The following is a 19,601-nucleotide window of genomic DNA, read 5'->3' as shown; positions in this document are numbered from 1 at the left end:
GAAAAAGTAGACACAGTAGAGTAATAAGATTAATAAGATGAAAAAATAGAATGATGATGATTGACATTGATAGAAAGAAAGGCGGGTAAGAAAAAAAGAGTTACAAAAAAAGAAAAAGAGAGGAAAAATACTTAAGAACAGAATAAAATCATAATCTTTATTTTAAAACAAAAGAAATACCTTAAGCTTCAATAGTTGTGCAATTTAGCCCTGCAGTGCACCCCAGCTGCTATTTTTTTAACCTGAATTTGGCATGCAGATACCAATATACTGCTTTTGATCTCCAGATGGTCACAGATTTTGAAGTTAAGTGAAGCCCTTCCAGAACTACTACAGAGTTCTCAGCTACTAGTGATACCATTTATGTTTAATTACCTTTGTTACTTTATCACTCAAGATAATGGAAACAAATGGAGGAAAACAAAAAACACCAATCAAAACCTCTCAACCAAGCAAGGCTTTGGACAATAGACGACGGCAAAACATTAAGGAGGACATGTTACATAAATGCACTGGTTTTGATTCTGGTGTCCAACTCCTGACACTGTTTTAAGCCAAAAACTAAAAAAAAAAGTTTCAGATATCAGTCTTTATTTGGTAAAAACAATAATAAGCAAAAAGTACAAAATTCCCTGGCATCATAGTATCATTTTGGAGATGACAGGGCAAAAATGAAAGCACAGAGTATTTATTTGAAAAACGAGTTGACCAGTAAGAGCACCAAGCTGAGATACAGAGATACAGAGGTAGAGGAACCAAACAAATTTCTTCTAGAATGGTCTGTATCTCTGTGCTGTAGATGAAAGGTCTAAGGAAAGTGTCTCTTTCACAGAAGGATTTTTTTTTTAGTATTTGCTTTCAGAGGCAATCATTCTGTAGCACTATAGCACAGACACATCACATCGTTAAAAACACGAGGCCACCAAGACACACTATACCTTCTTTCAGTAAGCTATAGCAGAAGAGGCGGGCTCTTTCCAAATCTCCCAGCTGTCGACAAACTCCTGTATAAACTCGACAAAGAGCCTGATTGAAACTGTAAGTCGAGGCCATTTTCTGAGCCTTGAGTTTATTGAGAATAACATGCAGCAATGACTCCGCTAAATGCTGTAAGGCATAAAAAATAGTTATTAGACTGTACTATATTTGAGAACATTTAATAGCATTATAACAGTATGACAAGAGAACTACCTGTAAGAGCATAGATTGCAGGTATATATACAAAAGAATGCACATAATTAAATCAGAGGAACCAGCAAAAGAAAGAAGAAAAGTGAGTAGAAACTTCTCTGAACACACATGCCTTTAAAGAGAGACAGAACGGGACTACTCTTCTTTAGAAATGAATTGTGTAGTTACATGACTAAAACCTATCTACCATAAACAAAAAGTGAGACAGCAATAAAGGACCCCTTTAGTGGGTGCAAATGGAGTATCTTAACTTGGCTGCTCCCAGAGCTGTCACAGGAAGACAAGCAGCCCATTGTCCAGGTGCAAGTTTTACCAGTTTATTCAACAGCAGAGGTTCTCCACAGATCATCTGATGTTCCCTTGAGAAGGTGCAAGACTTACTAAAAGATGTTTAGAGGGCTGAAAGTATGAAACAATTGAGAAGCTTAGGAATGAGTGCTCTGGAGGGGCCTTGAGTTTAGGCTGGTAACCTGCAGACATCAAAAGCCTGAATGGTGGCTCTGAAGAAACCAAAAGTCCAAGTACGTGTCAACCTGAGGGTTCTGGTAATGTCAAAAGTCTGTTCTAGCTATTGCAGCAATATGCATTTGCTTGTGCCATTCTGTAAGTCAACATGCACAAGACCATGCGTTTAAGGATGCCTGAGACAAGAGGGGAGAAATATGAGCCACCTACTGGACAGACTAAATGTCTACTAGGAGTAAATACTCAACATCGCTACTTGCTGGACCTGGAAGGAATGTTGTCACAGTCTTCCTTCTTTAAAGTTAGCAAATACAGCAATTCCTAACAAAGATGACCCAAGAACTCTGTATACACCTTCTGAGGATAACTGAGAGATCAGTATTCCGATTTAATTTCATTTTATGAACTGGAACAAGGCAAAATGCTGCCACAAATCAACTGTTTAATTGCCCTGCTGCAGACTATAAACCATCTACAGAATGACATCAAATAAAGTGAATTTTTTCAACTCTGAAACCAAGCAAGTTCTGAGACACCAAATAATGAAAAATTTTTCCAATAAAATTAACTTGAGCAACTTGGTACAGAATTAAGATAAACACAGAATAAAAGGCTAAACCACTATCATATATAGCACTGTTTATCTTGTTTCATTGAAGGAAAAAAAAAAGCTAAAAACAATAATCAAGCCTCACCTTTAAAGGAAGGAAACTTCTCTTACATTACCCACTACAAATAATGCAGTATAAATAAAATACTGCTTTTCTTATGTGTGCATAAAGCATCTACACATAGTTTTGAATCTTGGACACCACTGAACAGTAACTTCTGTTTTGTTTGTTGATTCACAGAACAACTTGGGCTGGAAGGGACCTCAAAAATACTTATTTCTAACCTCCCTGCTCAAGGCAGGGCTGCAAACTACTAGGATCAAACACTACAACAGCTGCCTACGAGCCCATCTAGACTGGCTCTGAAAACCCCAGGGAGGGAGCATCTCTGCTCTCTGGGCAACCTGTCCCATCACCTTACCACACTCTCAATTAAAAACTTACAAAAGTTCACATGTATGATTATCTTTCAACACTACACTGTCACTACAGATTGCCTGAACAATTGAGAATTCAACTACTACATGCTCGCTACTTCATTTGCACAGGAGACACTACTAAAATACAAAACTCAGAATGATGCTACTTACCCTGTTTTTTATACCAAATTCATTGACAACTTCTTTCTCTTCATCTCTCATTATTGGAATCTTTGAGATATTGCCCAAATGACTTTGAATTACTGGTAACAAGTCAAAGCAGGATTCAGCAATTTTCTTCAATGCCAAATCAACTTTCTGGCAGTCAGGATCAACGATTTGCTTTACTGGGAAAGATGTTTCTAAACTGGAACCGTGTGCTGAATCACTGATTTCACAGCTCTTGTCATCGGAATTCTCCTCTATTTCAGAGTCCACATTTTGATCGTTTCCAATAACAGCAGTACCAGTGGGCTCCAGCTTTGGTGGTTCACTGTCTAACCTCAGCCTCTTTGCACTTCTAGGCATAGGTACTGGCAATAACGTCCTTTTTTCAAGACGACTCGATGAGCTTGAAATCAATTGCTGATTTTTCACATTTGTGTCCTGATCTTTGCTACCGTCAGACTTCAAAGTGCTCCCAGTTTTAACAAAAGCAGTTGATGTAGATGCTATTGTTTTGAAACTGCCTATTTGAGCCACAGGTCCAGGGGAACTCTGGCTATCTGAAAGAGCACACAGGTTAAGCTGAATATTGCCCTTCAGAATGTTTAATGTCCTTGCCCTTGCAGATAGCTCTGGATACATAGTGTCCAATATTTTCACAGAGTTCTCCTGAGGAGCACCAGTAGCAGCACCATCCGTTGCGCACAGAGGAAGTCTTCCTGGGACAGGAAGCGCGTGCTTTGGAATAGAAGTACAAAATTGCAAAGGTGAGGAGAGAATCCTTTTACCTACTGCCATTTCTGAAGGTGATGGAGAGGAAAACAGAAGGGCAGATTTGACTGTTGGAGTATCTGTCAGGGGAGACATCAGAGGAGGAACAGGGGATTCATGTAGAGGCGATATCAGTTCATCAAGAGGGGAAAGCAAAGAGGATCGATCAGCAGAAGACATCACTGGGCCCATAGAACATGTAGTGGCTCTTGGAGGAGTAGCGATCAAAGGCAGCAGCAGGGGCGGCAGAGGAGGGCCCATCTCTTGCCTGATTTTGTTTATAGTCTCAGATAAACTTTTTGTTGGCATAGAAGTGTCAGCATTTGCAAGAACTGGCTCAGTTACTTTAACTTCAAGAGCATTTGTTTTGCTTTTACCTTGAAACAGTTTTTTTGATAGCCTGCCATGCACTACTTGGACAGCTGCCTTGGTTGAAACACTCAAGACTTCTGACTGTTCTTGCCCTTTGCACTTCAATGTATTAGTCTTTTTAAGAGCGACATCCACACAAGACTCTGACTCCAGCATACATGAGTCCTCAAATGCCGCTTTTTGCGGCTTAGGAGCCTGATTAACCATTTGAGAATTACAGTCTATGTCAGATAGGGCTGGATTTGCAAAATACTTAACAATGAAGTTTTTTCTTCCATTATCCAGAAAGCCTTTCCACGTTGTACCACTAAAACAACAAGAAGGCTGTAACCCATCTAACATTAAATTAGCGTTACGTTCTCCTGAGTTGCAAGCAGAGCAATTCTGATTATATTCTTCAAAAATTGAAATGTCCATATCAACACTGTGTGGTAATTTTTGTTGTACATTTGACTCAAACTTCTCAGAATAATTTTCTTCTATGACATTGCCAAGTGCTAACATTTTTGTACTTAATTTACCGTGTTTTACAGCTATTTTGTAAGCTTCTGAGAATGTGGTTAACATCTGGCATAGTGGTAATCTACTTTTTGAAGCACTCAGCATCACCGGGCTTCCTTTGGATGTCCCAGTTTCTAACAGATCTTCCTTACTGTCATTCATCCATCCAGTTGTGCTATTATCTATCCTGAATTCACTAGCACCATCAGTATTTTCAGAGGCTAATAATGTACATCTTCTTTTCAAAGTAGAATAGTCTTTAGGATAACCCTCCTCAACCTCACCTGACTTCTCACTTGCTGCATTTGGAGAAGAGCCTATTTCACAATGTATATCCATATCCATTCCTGCCTCTGGTTTTAGATGACTACCTGTCGCTGTATTTCTGGACTGCGTTGTTGAATGAAGTTCACACAGTTGGTCACCAGCATCAACAATTGCACCACTTTCCAGAGCATCCACTACAATTCTTGTTGATCCTCTCAGTTCCTTTCTGAGCTTGGCAACACATTCAGAACATTTCACACATTGGACTTTTTGTAGAGGACAGTCCTTCTCCTTAGATTCATTACTCTGCTCTGCAACATCAAAGGCATTTTCAGACCTTTCAGTGCTGTTTTCCTCAGGTGCCTCAAGCCTATTCAACCCTTTGCTTTCCTCCCCAGCTGTTATTGAACAAGTTCTAGAAGAATCTGTTCTAGTTTCCCAAGTAGAAGTCTTGCATTCTGATTCTTGACTAATAATGTTTTGTAAAGTTAAAGTACTCTTTTCATGAGAGTCTGCATGCAGGACTTGTAATTCAACAGATGTCTCGGGTACTTTATCTATTGGCAACTCCTTCTCACCTGGAACTCCCCCTTCATTTTTGTGTATGTACTTCTCAGAGCAGGGGTCCAGTTCTTTGCACATGTTATCTTTTTCAGTAGACATGACCTCTGCGCCTTTCTTAAAGCCTTCTAAAGAACAATTAAATGCACTACTCACAATGCAATTTTTGTCTCCTTTTTTTTTCCATGTAGGGGAAAAATCAGAATTTTTTGTGAAATCAGTTTCAACAACTCTCACAACTTTCTGAAGACTGAAATTTAGACCACTAGGCACTGTAGATTCCAAACCATTTCTCACTTGAATAGGGGAACCTGTTTCTTCAGAATTCATACAGTCTGTCTTCAAGTCCATTTGAGAACACAGAGCAAAGCCACTATTAAAATCCATTTCTGAAGAAGGCTCTTGTATGATCTCTGAAACATTATTTTTTTTCACAACATTCTTTTCCTCCTTAAATGAACTGGGACAGGCTTCAAACAATTCCTTGCTTTGTTTGTTTAATTCTGCTTTTGTTTCATCACATTTAGCATCTGTAGTCACCAAGAACTGATTCTGAGGTTCTGCAAATTGTGTTTGAGAAGTAAGATTACTTTCTACTAAGACAGATTGGATGGTATCCACTTTTTCTAACAGTTTACTACTATCCCCTGTAAAATCTTCTCGACTAACTTTGAATTCAGACTCTTGAGATTCAATCACTCCAAAGTTCTGAGTTTTGGACAACTCACATTCTATGGTACTACACAGATTTTCAGGTTGATTTATTTCACCATTTCTTTCTGTAGAATCCAACACAAATGATTCACACTTAGCTACGCTGCTTTCTGCATCAGTAACGCATGCCATCTTTGGCACTGCAGGTATACTTTCCAAATCTGACTTCCCTTGGAAAAAATGACTGAAACTTTCTTCCTGATGATTTTTACCTTCCAAACCTTCCTTTTCCTTTTCATAGAGTAATTTTCCATTTTCTGCACTATGGAGTAGCTCTGATGATTCAGCTATTTCAAGAACACTTTCTTTGTTCAATTTCACAGTTTGTTCAATAGATTTGGGTCTGATTATATTTTTGTCTTGAATTTTGAGCTGTCCATCATCTTCTGGAAAGGCCAATGAAGCACTTCCCACCACACATGCTTTTTTGTCTGTATCATCCATATACAGTGAATGTTCAACTCCTTCAACAGCAGACACAGGTGAGTAACACTGAGAGACCTCAGGTGTCTCCAGTTCACATTTTCTGACTATTTCACACTTTAGTGTATGTTTGCATTGTTCCTCCAGTATCTTTTCACTGTCATGTCTTATTTCAGAGCACTGAGAGTGAACAGTAGATTCAGTGCATACGTCAGTCTCCATAACTATTCCCTCACCATCATACTGTATTATTAGGTCTTCAGGACACTTGGCTTCACAGGAAGATTTAGAGCTACTGAAATTGTACAATACATTTTCAGAGAGCTCTCTCCCATTGTTAGGCTCTACACAGAGCCCCTGCGTCTGCATTGTAGCTGTTGCTTCCTCTCCACTTACCACTTGTTTGATATTTTCCTCAACATTAATTGCTGTATTGGTTATCTTTATTGCATCCTTGCATTCATTTTCAACCACTTCACTCTCTATCAACATAACAGATTTCTCCTCAGAATCCTTTCTTTGAAGTACAACATGGTATTGTTCAGGAGGCAAATTAGTAACGTTTTGGGGAATGGTTACTGCCTTGGCAATTTCTCTTTCATGCTCCGCTTTCATTAACTCTCCATACTTTCCATGTGCACTGTTATAACCACCAGCTCTGACTAAGATTGCATTCTCCTCTGTTTGCTCAACCTCACCACTTCTTTCTATTTGATTCTGAAGGTTGAAACTGTGTAGCATAGAATGAATTGAAGAGGCCTTTTCTTCCTTGTGCATCTCCTTGATATCTCCTTTCTGTTCTTCTTCGGCTTCCAATTCACATGCTGTTGCTTCCATTAGATCTCTCTTCGCAGCTTCCATATTCTCAGAATTCTCCAAACAAACTCTATTAGATTCTATATTTGTAACTGAAGTAGCAACTTCACATTGCTTTGTATTTCTCTCCTCTTTGATCAACGTCGCAGGGCTGATGTGAACAATCTTTTCTGTTCTACTCAAGTTATATGAAATTTCTGTATCAAGACTATGCCCACGTGGTTTGTTCCATCTGTTACATTCCTCATTCTGTTTGAATACATTAGAACAATTTTGAGACTGAACTTGGTCTTCTTGTAAGATACACTCCTCTGCAGAAGCAATGCAATCCATTTCTTCATCGCTAGAACCTGTGAGATCTCCGAACAATGTATCCTTTAATGAAAAATACAAAATTAGTTTTCATTTTTAAGAGCTCTATTTTTCTAAGCAAATACACCAACGGCCCTAGCAAGCAGTGGTTTTGAGAGATTAGGCTGACCAGCAGAATTACGTCTTTCTACATCATTACTCTTCACAGTTAACAGAAAGCATCTTCGTGAAGACTTGTACTTCTTTGCTTACCTAATTCTATTCTAAGATTACTGAAAAATAACATTTGAGTAAGACATGGCCAACTTCACTTAAATATACTTCAGAAAATTGCCTTTTGCAGCCTTCCACAAGCAGTATGCTAGAATGAAAAAAATATATTTACAAATCTAAACACTCAGACATCTTTTCAGCGTATGAGTAAACAACCCCAAAAGCCCAAGAATACCAATTTGTTATTTCTGTTGTAATTATACGATCAAGTTAATGCCGAGTTGTCAGACATACCCTCAAACTTACCTGTGTAGCTACTGGTGAAAGCCGTACTGGAGAAAGTAGAGCAGGGAGAGGCCTGACCCAGTTTAATATATCCATCACATTTCCACCTTGGCCCTTTGGTTCCTGATCAGATAAGGCTGAACAACTGTGCATTCCATCTCTCTGCACTATCACATCTCTAGTTTTATCCTCACAACCTTGCAGATAATCAATAGTCCTGTTCTCAAGACAGTCACTTCCAAAAGGCTCAGTATCCACTTGTTGCAGAGCTGTTACAGAATTTTGCTTTCCAGCACTTTCTATCGAAGAATGCCAAGGCAATGTTTTAGCACCATGCTTCCCGTTCTTTTGGTGGGTCTGTACAGTTTCTAAGAGACAAAAACATTGTTAAGAAATTATGACTTTTTTCCTCCCCGTTTTTCTTTATACAGTTAATACAATAAGACTGAATTATCATCTTTTCAAGTGATATTCCCACAGACGATAAAAAGAAACACTTAAGATGACTTCCAGAAATATTTTCCATGTGCTGTTGTTCTCACGTTTCCAGGAGATCACATCTTATTGTTCACAAATGGCCTTTTCTCATGAATAGGCTATATGGATGTATAGAAAAGTCCCACTCAAACAAATACTTTCTGACTTCGATGATTAAGACTATTTTCTCCAGGTTTTCCTACCAGAAATGGCTATACCTGGATTGCATTGAAGGGCCATACAATCCAGCAATCTATTTCCATTTTTAGCCTTATAACTGATGTTCCAGAAAAGCAAGATAAGCAAGCAGTAACAATTCCCACTCAAGCACTAACTTTCTGCTTAAAGCAATTTCTACCTTTGAGCCAGAAGCTGCACTTCCATGTTTAAAGCATAATGTGTAAGTCAACTATATACTGCTACAAACAGAGTTCTTAGCATACATCTAGCTTTATGATGTAATATGCATGTTTTAAAGCATTCATTCTTTAAATTTCAGTCTTCAGTCCACTTGTATAAGATTCTATCTATAACGGTGTGACTTAGCTTAAGCTGAACCCTTAAAGAAAACCTTCCTAGAAGTGAGATGGTTAGTTTTATGTTTTGTTTTTGTTTGTGTTTTTAAATATACCTATGCAAAAAGGAGTTTGTAACACCAAACAAGACACTGAGAGAGTAAGAACTCTTCCAAGATTAAAGACAGTTACACCAGTTTATAAAGTTATTCTAGCAGCAAGAATGCATAAATGCTCTCTGTGGTTCCCTTGATTATGTTTTTGTTTTGTTCCTTTTCAAACCACATGTGTTATTATTACAAAGTAACCCATTTTTTACGTATGCAGATAAAAGATATTGCCCTAGGAAAGCCTAAACAATAATGACAAAGAACTCAAATATTAATTATAATTGCACTAAATAGTTTTAACAATGGAAAGATGGCCTGGCTTTATCCGATTTAAATTCTATGATTCCACAAAGAGAAACACTGATCTCCGATAAAACCATAAGAACCAACGATCTCAAAAATCCAGTGCTCCCCATGAAACTAGAATCTAATCTGTGGTATTTTCCACATTTTAGCCCAGTTGGCTGTCCAAATCAAAATTTGCAATGACTTTCAAATATCCTAATCACACGTGTACTTGATCAAGCAGTCTCAAAGTAAAGTATTTACGTCCATCCAAAAACAGTTACACAAATAGTACCCAATCTGATGATGTTCCAGTATGGTTAAAATCAACACACTTGCATATTAATATATTCACATTTACTAGAACCTACCTTTTGTAACAGACAGCCTTCTTTTCCCAGGCCATGCCTTGTCCTGAGCAGAAACTGAATAAAAAAGTACAAATATGTGTTTTTTTATTTAAAAAAAAAGAGACAGCTTCAAGAGAATTTCAAGACTTCATATGTCATCTCACCCAAGATGGGATCATTTTCCTGCTTCTCTCCTTTCTCTTTTGCACTGTCAATGCACATCCAGAGTTCTTCCAACAAGAATTTTATTTTTTCTGTTAAAGGAAATATTTTTGTAAAGTAATGAAAATTAGCTTGGAGAACCAAGAACTTGTTTCTCTGTTCTTACACAAAACAGACATACCTAGAACAACATATACAAAAAGATTAAGAAAAATGAGCACTTTACCTTAAAGAAAGAGAAAACTGAATTAAAAATTAAATGATGAGATTGGATACTAAGTTAGTTCAATCCAAGAGGCAACAAAAACCTACCAAGACCCTTAAGCATTGACAATGTCTTTTTCACAGTAGTTTAATTTTGCCAACAAATTTCATATACAAGTACTGCAAAGCAGGAAATAGAAAATAGAATTTCTTCTTTTGCCTGAAAATTGCCTTCAAAATATTCTAGACAGTAAAAAAAAAAAAAAAAAAAAAAAAAAAAAAGAAATTTTTTAAAGAAAAAAAAAAAATCAACTTTAAATTTAAGCCTCTTCTCAGTTGTTTAGAGGAAGTTTTCAATGCGTTAGCTTCATTTTTAAGTTATGATTTGATAATTTTTAGGAAATATTTTAAATTTTTTGGAAAAAAAAAAAAAAACCATGAAATACATCAGTTGGATACGACAACTGTTTGTTTTGGATTTCTGCTTTAATTAAGCAGAGAACCTCACATGGTTACAGACTGCACTCCTATCTTGTCTCTTTTGCTATGCGTACTTCCTTCACAATCCGTTTGATTTTCAAAAATAACAGAAGTGTTTCTATTTTTCTCACTGCTTGATTTGTTTTATAATTGCAAATCAATCTGCCACACTCTGCAAGAGTAGAGGTAGTCATTTTAACAAATATCTTCCTTATTGCAAAACTGAAGACAGTTGTCATCTATTACATTATTCCCACATCAATATAACATATTTCTATCAGTCAACAACATCTGCTCTTAGAATAATTCTGTTGCTCTCTTGCCGATGTGCCATCTCAAGCTCTCCAAATGCTCTCACAAAAAAAAAAAGAAAAGTAAATTCAGGAAGGAAAATAATCAAATGCCTGTAAGACATAATATTCATAATGGTTTGGTCTGCACAGAGAAAGATCTTGAAAAAAATCTTACCTTTATCTATATCTGCTGCAAGAACTTCATTTGTACTCTGGGTCTCTGCATGTTTAACTGCTGAAAAGCAGGGAAAAAAGGAAGCGTTCAAATGAAACATTACCACACAAATCTGAAGGTCATAAAAGCTGAGTACATACCCTTCCTGCACTTCTCTTTAGGTACACCATCAAGTTTTCCCTGTAAAAATTAAATATTAATTATTCATGCAATACACTGTCTGCAGAGAATCTGCTCTAAATTAAACTGAAATCTAAATCTACACTTCAAACATCATACTTCAGTTTGAAAATTTACAATCTCTTAAAACTGCTATGTTTATCCACTGATTATCCCCAAATGTCATTACACTGTTTCAATACCTGTATTACAAATAATTTCCTTATTTTTTTTTCCCAGAAAACTCAGTCTAGTTTATCAAACAGGAAAGTTTTACCTGTGCCTTCTTTAACTCTTTCTCAAGTTTTTTCTTCTCAATTTTCAGTTGTTTGAAGTCTTGCGTATGTTTTGTGGCAGCCTCTTCAAAAAACAAAATCAAAATTCAAGTTAGAAATAAAAAGAGAAGAGGTAACTAATTTAATTTATACAAGTTAGCAATTTGCAAATCACATTATGAGAAAAAGTAGATAGTGTGAAATAAAAATCTACCCAAGTTATATTTTAGCACATTAATACTTCAAACTTAATGTACTATTCATGCACGTGAGTATGCTTTGTCTGCACATCTAATATTAAAGGGAAAAAAAAAAAGAATGAGGTGCAGTGCCCTTTGTGTGCTTCATTCTGTAATTTAGAACTGAGGTTCTAGCTTAAGGGTAAAAACACTATAGCCAACTGCATTAGAAAAATGTAGATAAGCATTACCACAGACAGCGCAGATAGATGCAGATAAGAATGCTTTAACTCTCAGAGCCCAGCATAAACCTTGAGAGAATGCAGAAGGGAAGAAATAAACAGTTGCATGGCAGGTAAATGAGGACTGAATTTGAGGTTCCTGGGGAAATCCACAAGAGAGATGCTTGAAAGCTTGGTGAAATACCAGCTTAATGATTTATATACAGAGAGCAGAGACAGATGGAACTTGTCTTCTGATCAGATGAGGTCACAGAACACAGCAGATCAAAAGCAAGCACACTGAAAGGCAGCTCAGATGGCAGTCCAACAAAAGTGATTAGAGGGAAAGAAAGAAAACCGGATTGACAAAAGATACCAACCTAAAGGATGGAGAGTGGGACATGTAACAAATACAAAAAGAACAAATCAAACTGGAAAAAATGCAAACTTCCTCACAGTATTTTGTTCTAGCTCTGCCAGAATTTGCATTTGGGGTTGAAGGATTTAAAAAACATCCTGCCATTCTAGAAGAACTCTAAAACATTAATCAAAATGAACATAATGTAACTATATTTTACATAAGGATTTGGAGGGTTTCTAAAATTAAGATACAAGTCATTCAGTTTGTAGTGGCTAGCTAACAAAACTTAATGTTTTAACATATATGGAAATTCAAACTGTACCCATGTATGCCACACAGGAAAATGTTTGCCCTGCAAACTGACAATTCATCAATGCTTTAAGCATATCCACTCTCCACTAGCAAAAAGAATAATGAAGGGAGACTATGGGGAAGGGAAAGACTGCCATGAGGTAAGTGCTTTTACAAAAATACAACAACAAAAAGCATCAATCAAATTGCCAGAACATTCTAAATTTTAAAAAAAAGTGCCAGGGCCACTACACATTGAAATATGAATATAAACATGACTAGATGAATCCTGTCAACATTACTGGTGTGCTGGAGCACAAGCCCTGTCATCTCCAGGAACTTCAAGGAACTTGACTTGGTTAGCTTGACTAGAAAAAGTTCTGACGGGAGTTAAGAGCAGCTTTTCTATACCTACACCATATCAAGACAATGGAACCAGTCTGTTAAGTGGAAGGAAATAAGAGGTTCTAACTGAATACAAGAAAAAGATTCTTAACGACAAGGGCTGTCAGGTAGTGGATCAGATTGCCTGGACAGGCTGGTCAGCCTCTATTCTTCACGGTTTTCAAGTTCTCTTATAACTTAGTTTAGGTCACGAGCCTACAATAACCTACTGAAAACGTTCTGCAGAATGGCAGATGTGATTCAGAGGCTGAGCATCACACTCGCCTTGCTCTCTGGGACTTCAGAATTACAGAGTTTTTCTTTAACTTTTCCAATTACCTCTCTGGGTACCAAAAGAATTAAAAGATGGAAGAGGACAACAGCACTGGTAACACAGTGTAAACAGTTACCTTCAAGTTTTTTCACTTTTGCTTCCAGTTTCTTTCTCCTGTTAAAAAGAAAGTATTAATATATAATTTCTGTATACAATTACATTGCGTAAAAAATTACCAGAAAATAAATCCAGACATTTCAGAGAAATGACTTCACAGACTTCAGGCCTGTGTCCCTGAATTTGAAAGCTTAAATCAGTGACATGCTGCTGACATTCCCAGATCAACAGATTTATCTGTTACAGCAACAGTTTACTTAAGAGAGCCAGTCCATTAATCTATGCATACAAATACACATTCAGCTACAGCTTTCAGCAAAAAAAAGCATTCTAAGAAAACTGGCTTCTGTTTTCTGCACTTCTGTGCACACAGTGCTGTGTGGGGTCTTGGCTGGTAAGGTTTTGGAAGCAGGGTAGGGAAGCCTCCTTGAGAAAAGAGTAGTTCCAACCAGCTCCAAAACAGATCCATTTCAGACCAGAGGTGAGTTTATCAGTGACACTGCTATCATCTCTCTAGTAACATACTTTAAAAAAGAATAAATAAATAAATCAATAAATAAATAGAAGTTCTCTTCAGTGCATCCCAGGAGTCTTCTGGATTGCTTACAGCCGACTGTGTTGCTTTCCCAGCAAACATCTAGATGGTTGAAGTTGAAATGCCCCATCAGGATGAGAACCTGCAAGTGCAGTGCAGCTGAAACAAGAAATCCTAGTCAACAGACTCTCCTTCATCAGGTAGCCTGTAGAAGACTCTGCCTACCAGACATCTTTTGTTGATCCATTCCTTAATTTTCACCCACAAGCTCCTAACTTCTCTGTTGCTGTTGCTCAGAAGCAAGACTTTGCAATTCATCCCTTTCTTAATATAGCAACGTAATAGAACAACACCACTGCCCCTCCTGCCCTGCTATCTCATCTAAAAAGCTTGTAGTCCTCAACTGCACTGTTTCACTTCTGCCATTTATCCCACTATGTTTGCATTATAGCATCAAGATCATAGTTTTCTAACTGCACCATGATACCAAACTCCTCCAACTTGTCTCCCAGTCTGCATGCATTGGTGTAAGGGCATTTCAGCTGGGCTATCAGCTGCATAACTTTTTCAGAGTAGCGTTCCCACATTTCACTTGGAACAATGCTTTGTGTTCTCCTTGTTCCCCTTGGTGAATCCATGGTGACTAATCCCAATGATTTTCTCATTCTTCACATGCCTGGAAATGATTTCCAGGAGTAGTAGGTTCACTATCTTTCTAGCAATTGATGTGAGAAGGCTGTATTTCCCTGGGTCCTCCTTCTTGCCTTTCCTGAAGATAGGAGAGACAAACAGGGGACAGGACATAAAAGTGTATTTATGCCAGCATATTAATGACTTTTCTCCTGAGGCATTGCAGCAGTGGTGTTGCTACTCCCTGCTGCTTGGATAGGAGGCTACACATTCCTTCAATCTTACAGGACAAAGAACTTATACGCAAAAGAAGAGCAGTCTGGCAGAAGTGAAAACAGCAAGTGACCACATTGTCAGTCTGCTACGGCACACTGTTGTGCTTGTGATTATCCATGTGTTTCTCAAGGCACACAAAGGTACAAGGGTATTTCATAGGAGAAAAACTGCCAGTCCCTTAATTGCCTCTATGGATATTCACTGGAACTCTTTCCAGCATGCTCATGTCTGTATTGTACTGGGGAGCACAGAACAAACTGCTCCAAGTATGGCCTGCTTCAGTAGTGCTATAAAATAAGCATGAAAAATAAAGAAAAAGGAAAAAAAAATAAGGAGGGAGAATGTCTTCCCTAAATTTTTTATTAACACCAGTTTACAAAGAAGGGAATAGCCAGTAAAGTCCCACTGGTATGTGTGCTGTATATATCAGAAATAAAAGCTGGCAAGAAAAAAAAGCAAAACAGTTTTTTATAATTAGACAACAAGCATTAGTGTTGATAAATGCAAAGTGATGCACATAGAACAAAATTACAATAACAAACTCACAACATCTAGCTGTACACAAGGTGATTCCTTTTTGAGACCATCGGAAGCTTTCCACACAACACTGACAAATCACTGTTCCCAGCCACAACTGATTTAATGCTAGGAGTATAAGAGTTAAAAAGCAAAAGACAAATTCTTCACAAAGATGATAAACGCAAAAGCTCCAGCTGAGGAAGCCTGTGAGTGACTGGTTACTTTAAGAACAAATGATGGGAATTACCAGGGCAGTGTTTCACAGTGTCGTGTACTACATGAGCAAAAGCAGCTTCTCTGTTTTTTGGGGCTATATCCTTTTTGTTCATTTCTAACCATGACAGTCAGGTCAGCATCTGCTCAATTGCTTTCTTAAAAGTCAACATTATAATAACTGTTTATAAAAGCAAATTACACTGATAATATCGTTTATGCATTGGGCCCAGATACTCATCAACACAAGGAAAATGGAAGGCAATGAGAAAAACAAAACAAAACAAGAAGAACCACTTAAAGCAGAGAAATCAGACTTTCTTCTCCAACTTCACCTTGCTCTTAAAATCCTTCACTAACAACCACCAGAAGCCACTTCAAAACAGAATAATAAGTAATCTAACACTATTTTTTAGAGAGTTTGCTACACAGTTTAAGACAACTCTCCCATTGACTCCCTGTTCTATGAAACTACAAGCTAACTACATGTCAGCAAAATGAAAAGTGTAAGTAGGTAAGGTACAAGATCAAGTTCTGGAAGAATGAGCAGAAAAGAAAAAAGGTGGAAAAAAAAAAAAAAAGCAGAAATATCACTCACACAGCATCACTTCTAACTATTTCTTCTTTAAGTCTAACACATTCCAGTTGGCTCTCCTGATAAATCTTGAGAGAACTCTGTGGGAGAAAAAAAAACATAATTAAAGCATGTCCTTCCTGGGTGTGGGGAGGGTGGGGATGTGAGGAAAAAAATAAAAACATAGCAGACATTTTAGCTATTCTAGTGAGAACTGTTGCATAGACAAAAAAGTACATTCAATAAGAAAAGAAGCACATTGAAAGGTCTCTCTTGCACTTAAAAAGCAAAAGTTATAACAAAAAAGAATCTATCTTCTGAGCATACATTTCCAAGGTCTGAAAATCTGAATAGGAACTCAAAGCTGCAGTTGAGAGCAAAGCTAATATACAGCATGTATACAACCTGGCACGCACTCAGGAAAAGCAATCAGGATATCAGTTACGGAGCACAGGCACTTGAGCACAGGGAACAAGTCAGAGGAGATGCAGATACGTGCGTGCCCACAGGGCTACGATGTCTTTAGCATCACTGAGATGTAGTGAAATGACTCTTACAACAGGAAACTAGGAATAGATAGGTATAAACTCTTTAGGAAAGACAGGCAGGGGAGAAGAGGAGAGGGTGATGTCCTCTACATCAGTGACCACCTGGAGTCCATGGAGCTCCACCCAGGGATGTATGAGGAGCTGACAGAGCTTATAGGTTCCGGTTAAAGGGGAGGCAGGGGAAGGAGACATCATAGTGGGGGTCTGCTACAGAGTGCCTGATCAGGAAGACCAAGTGGATAAAGCCCTCTATAAACAGATAAGAGAGCTTCATATTCACAAACATGGTCCTCAGAGGGAACTTCAACCACCCTGTTATTGGAGGAATAACATAACAGGGCATCAGAAATCATAGAGGTTCCTGGAATGCATCAGTGATAACTTCCTCTTCCTAGTGGTACAGGAATCCGCAAGAAAAGGTGCTATGCTGGACCTCATCTTCACCAACAAGGAGAGGCTGGTGAGTAACGCAAAGCACAAGGGCAGGCACCACAACCTGATGGAGTTCAAAATTCTTAGGGTGTCAAAGAAGGTGTATAGCAACCTTACTACTCTGGACTGCAGGAAAACAGACTTTGAACTCTTGAGGGAACTGCATGGGAGGGTGACATGGGAGAAAGCCCTGGAAGGAAGAGGGGCCCAAGAAAGTCGGTCAGTATTTAAGTACCATGTCCTTCAAGCCCAGAAGAAGTACATCCTGAGAAAAAGGAAGGCAGGAAAAAATACCAGGAGGCCTCTGTGGATCAACAAGGAACTTCTGGACTTTAGTAAGCTCAAAAAGAAAGTCCACAGGGAGTGGAAGCAGGAACGGATTAAATGGGAGGATTACAAAGAAGTTGTCCTAGCAGTCAGGTTAGGAAAGCTAAAATCCAGACAGAATTAGATCAAGCCAAGGAAATAAAGGAGAACAAGAAGAAATTCTACAGGTATATCAGTGGTAAAAAGAAGGTCAGTAAGGATGTGGACCCTGTCTGGAAGGGAACTGGAGACCTGGTCATGAGGTATATAGAGAAAGCTGAGGTGCTCAGTAACTTCTTTGCTTCAGTCTTCACTGGCAAGGGCTTTATCCACACAGTCCAAGTTGCAGAAAACAAAGGTAAGAACTTGAAGAAGGAAGACCTGCCTGCTCTAAGTGAAGATCAGGTTTGAGATCACATAAAGAACCTGAAGGTGCACTGTGCAACTATGGGACCCAATGAGATCCATCCACAGATTCTGAGGGAACTGGCAGATGAAGTTGCCAAGCTACTATTCATCATATTTGAAAGGTCATGACAGTCTGGTGAAGTTCCCACTGACTGGAGAAGGGGAAACAGAGCCCGTTTTCAAGAAGGGGAAAAAAGATTCAGGGAACTACAGGCCAGTCAGTCTCACCTCTGTGCCTGGCAAGATCACGGGGCAGATCCTCCTGAAGGCCCTACTAAGACACGTGGAAAATAAAGATGAGGTGTTTGGTGGTAATCAATATAGCTTCACCAAGGGCAAGTCATGCCCAAAAACTGGGTGGCCTTTTACGATGAAGTTACAGTGTCAGTGGATCAAGAAAGAAAAACTGATGTCATATACCTGGACTTGTGCAAGGCATTTGACACAAGCTGGTTGCCGAATTGGAGAAAAATGGATGTGATGGACAGACTACTCACTGGATAAGGAACTGGCTGGACGGTCACACTCTGAGTTGTGGTCAACAGCTCAATGTCTGAGGGGAGGGCAGTGATGAGTGGTGTTCCTTAGGGATAGGTGTTGGGACGGGTGTTATTCAACATCTTTTTAGCCAATATGGACAGTGGGACCAAGTGCACCCAGCACAAGTCTGCAGACAACACCAAGCTGAGTGGTACAGTTGACACGCTAGAGGGAAGGGATGCTATCCAGAAGGACCTACACAGGCTTGAGAGATGGGCCCACGCCAACCTCATGAAGTTCAACAAGGCCAAGTGCAAGGTCCAAGGTCCTGCACTTGGATCAGGGCAATCCCAAGCACAGACACAGGTTGTGCAGAGAATGGCTTGAGAGAGCAACCCCAAGGAGAAGGATTTGGCAGTGTCAGCTGATGGATTCAACACGAACTGGCTTTGAGCAACCTGGTCTAGAGGGAGGTGTCCCTGCCTGTAGCAGGGGGTTGGAAATATGATCTTTAAAGTCCTCTCCAACCAAAACCATTCTATGATTCTATTAAGGCTTGCTGAGAGAAGACAAATCAAAGATTAAATGCAGATCTAACACGAAAGAAAAACTATATACAGTGACACAAAAAATGTTATTTCCCTACCTTATATAGGCAAAACAAACAAACAAGCCCCAGAGCTCTGAGGTGAGGTGTTTTTTTCGGCAGAAGTAATAGTTAATAGTTTGAGGTGCTGGAGCAGGTCCAAAGAAGGGAAACAAGGCTTGTGAAGGGCTTGGAGAATATGCTCTATGAGAAGAGACTGAAGGAGCTGTTTAGTCCGGGGAAGAGGAGGCTGAGGTGATACCTTATTGCTTATTGCTGAAAGGTGACGGCAGCGAGAGCGGGGTTGGGCTCTTCACTGATGACAGGTGACAGGATGAGGGGAAATGGCTTTTAGCTGTGCCAGGGTAAGTTTAGGTTGGATATCAGGAAACAGTTATTTACAGAAAGGGTTGTTAACCACTGGAATAGGCTCCCCAGGGAGGTGGTTGAGTCACCATCCCTGGATGTGTTTAAAAACCATTTGGATGTGGTGCTCAGAGACATGATTTAGTGGTGGGTTGATGGAGTTAGGGTGGTATGGTTAGGTTGTGGTTGGACTCGGTGATCTTTAACGTCTCCTCCAACCTGAGCAATTCTATGATTCTTTAGTAAATAAGCGTACTTTGAGGATTTGAACAGTCTAATTTTCTTCTGCAGAAGAATTAGGTAAGAGGCAGGAGAGAAATTAGGAATAAA

At 38.8% G+C, this 19,601-nt stretch overlaps 1 protein-coding gene across 2 annotated transcripts in view; it reads right to left on the bottom strand.

Moving 5' to 3' along the window:
* Nucleotides 1-19,601, bottom strand: part of ICE1 (interactor of little elongation complex ELL subunit 1) — a 31,541-nt gene that overhangs the window by 8,412 nt on the left and 3,528 nt on the right. The window contains exons 6-15 of one of the 2 annotated variants that reach the window (XM_042839801.1): nucleotides 16,170-16,246; nucleotides 13,418-13,455; nucleotides 11,574-11,656; nucleotides 11,278-11,317; nucleotides 11,138-11,197; nucleotides 9,988-10,077; nucleotides 9,845-9,898; nucleotides 8,108-8,454; nucleotides 2,858-7,651; nucleotides 939-1,107 (exon numbers count right to left, since the gene is read on the bottom strand). In XM_042839801.1, the coding sequence (XP_042695735.1) occupies nucleotides 939-1,107; nucleotides 2,858-7,651; nucleotides 8,108-8,454; nucleotides 9,845-9,898; nucleotides 9,988-10,077; nucleotides 11,138-11,197; nucleotides 11,278-11,317; nucleotides 11,574-11,656; nucleotides 13,418-13,455; nucleotides 16,170-16,246 (5,752 nt within the window). The remainder of the gene's footprint in view (nucleotides 1-938; nucleotides 1,108-2,857; nucleotides 7,652-8,107; nucleotides 8,455-9,844; nucleotides 9,899-9,987; nucleotides 10,078-11,137; nucleotides 11,198-11,277; nucleotides 11,318-11,573; nucleotides 11,657-13,417; nucleotides 13,456-16,169; nucleotides 16,247-19,601) is intronic. The other variant, XM_042839802.1, reaches the window with a different exon arrangement.

The sequence above is a fragment of the Centrocercus urophasianus genome, unplaced genomic scaffold, assembly GCF_019232065.1.
Source record: "Centrocercus urophasianus isolate 14NV4802_14NV808 unplaced genomic scaffold, USGS_Curo_1.0 seq_11, whole genome shotgun sequence".
In the NCBI taxonomy this organism is placed as follows: domain Eukaryota; kingdom Metazoa; phylum Chordata; class Aves; order Galliformes; family Phasianidae; genus Centrocercus; species Centrocercus urophasianus.
The sequence above is the reverse complement of the archived record's forward strand: the minus strand, read 5'-3'. Positions and strand labels throughout refer to the sequence as shown.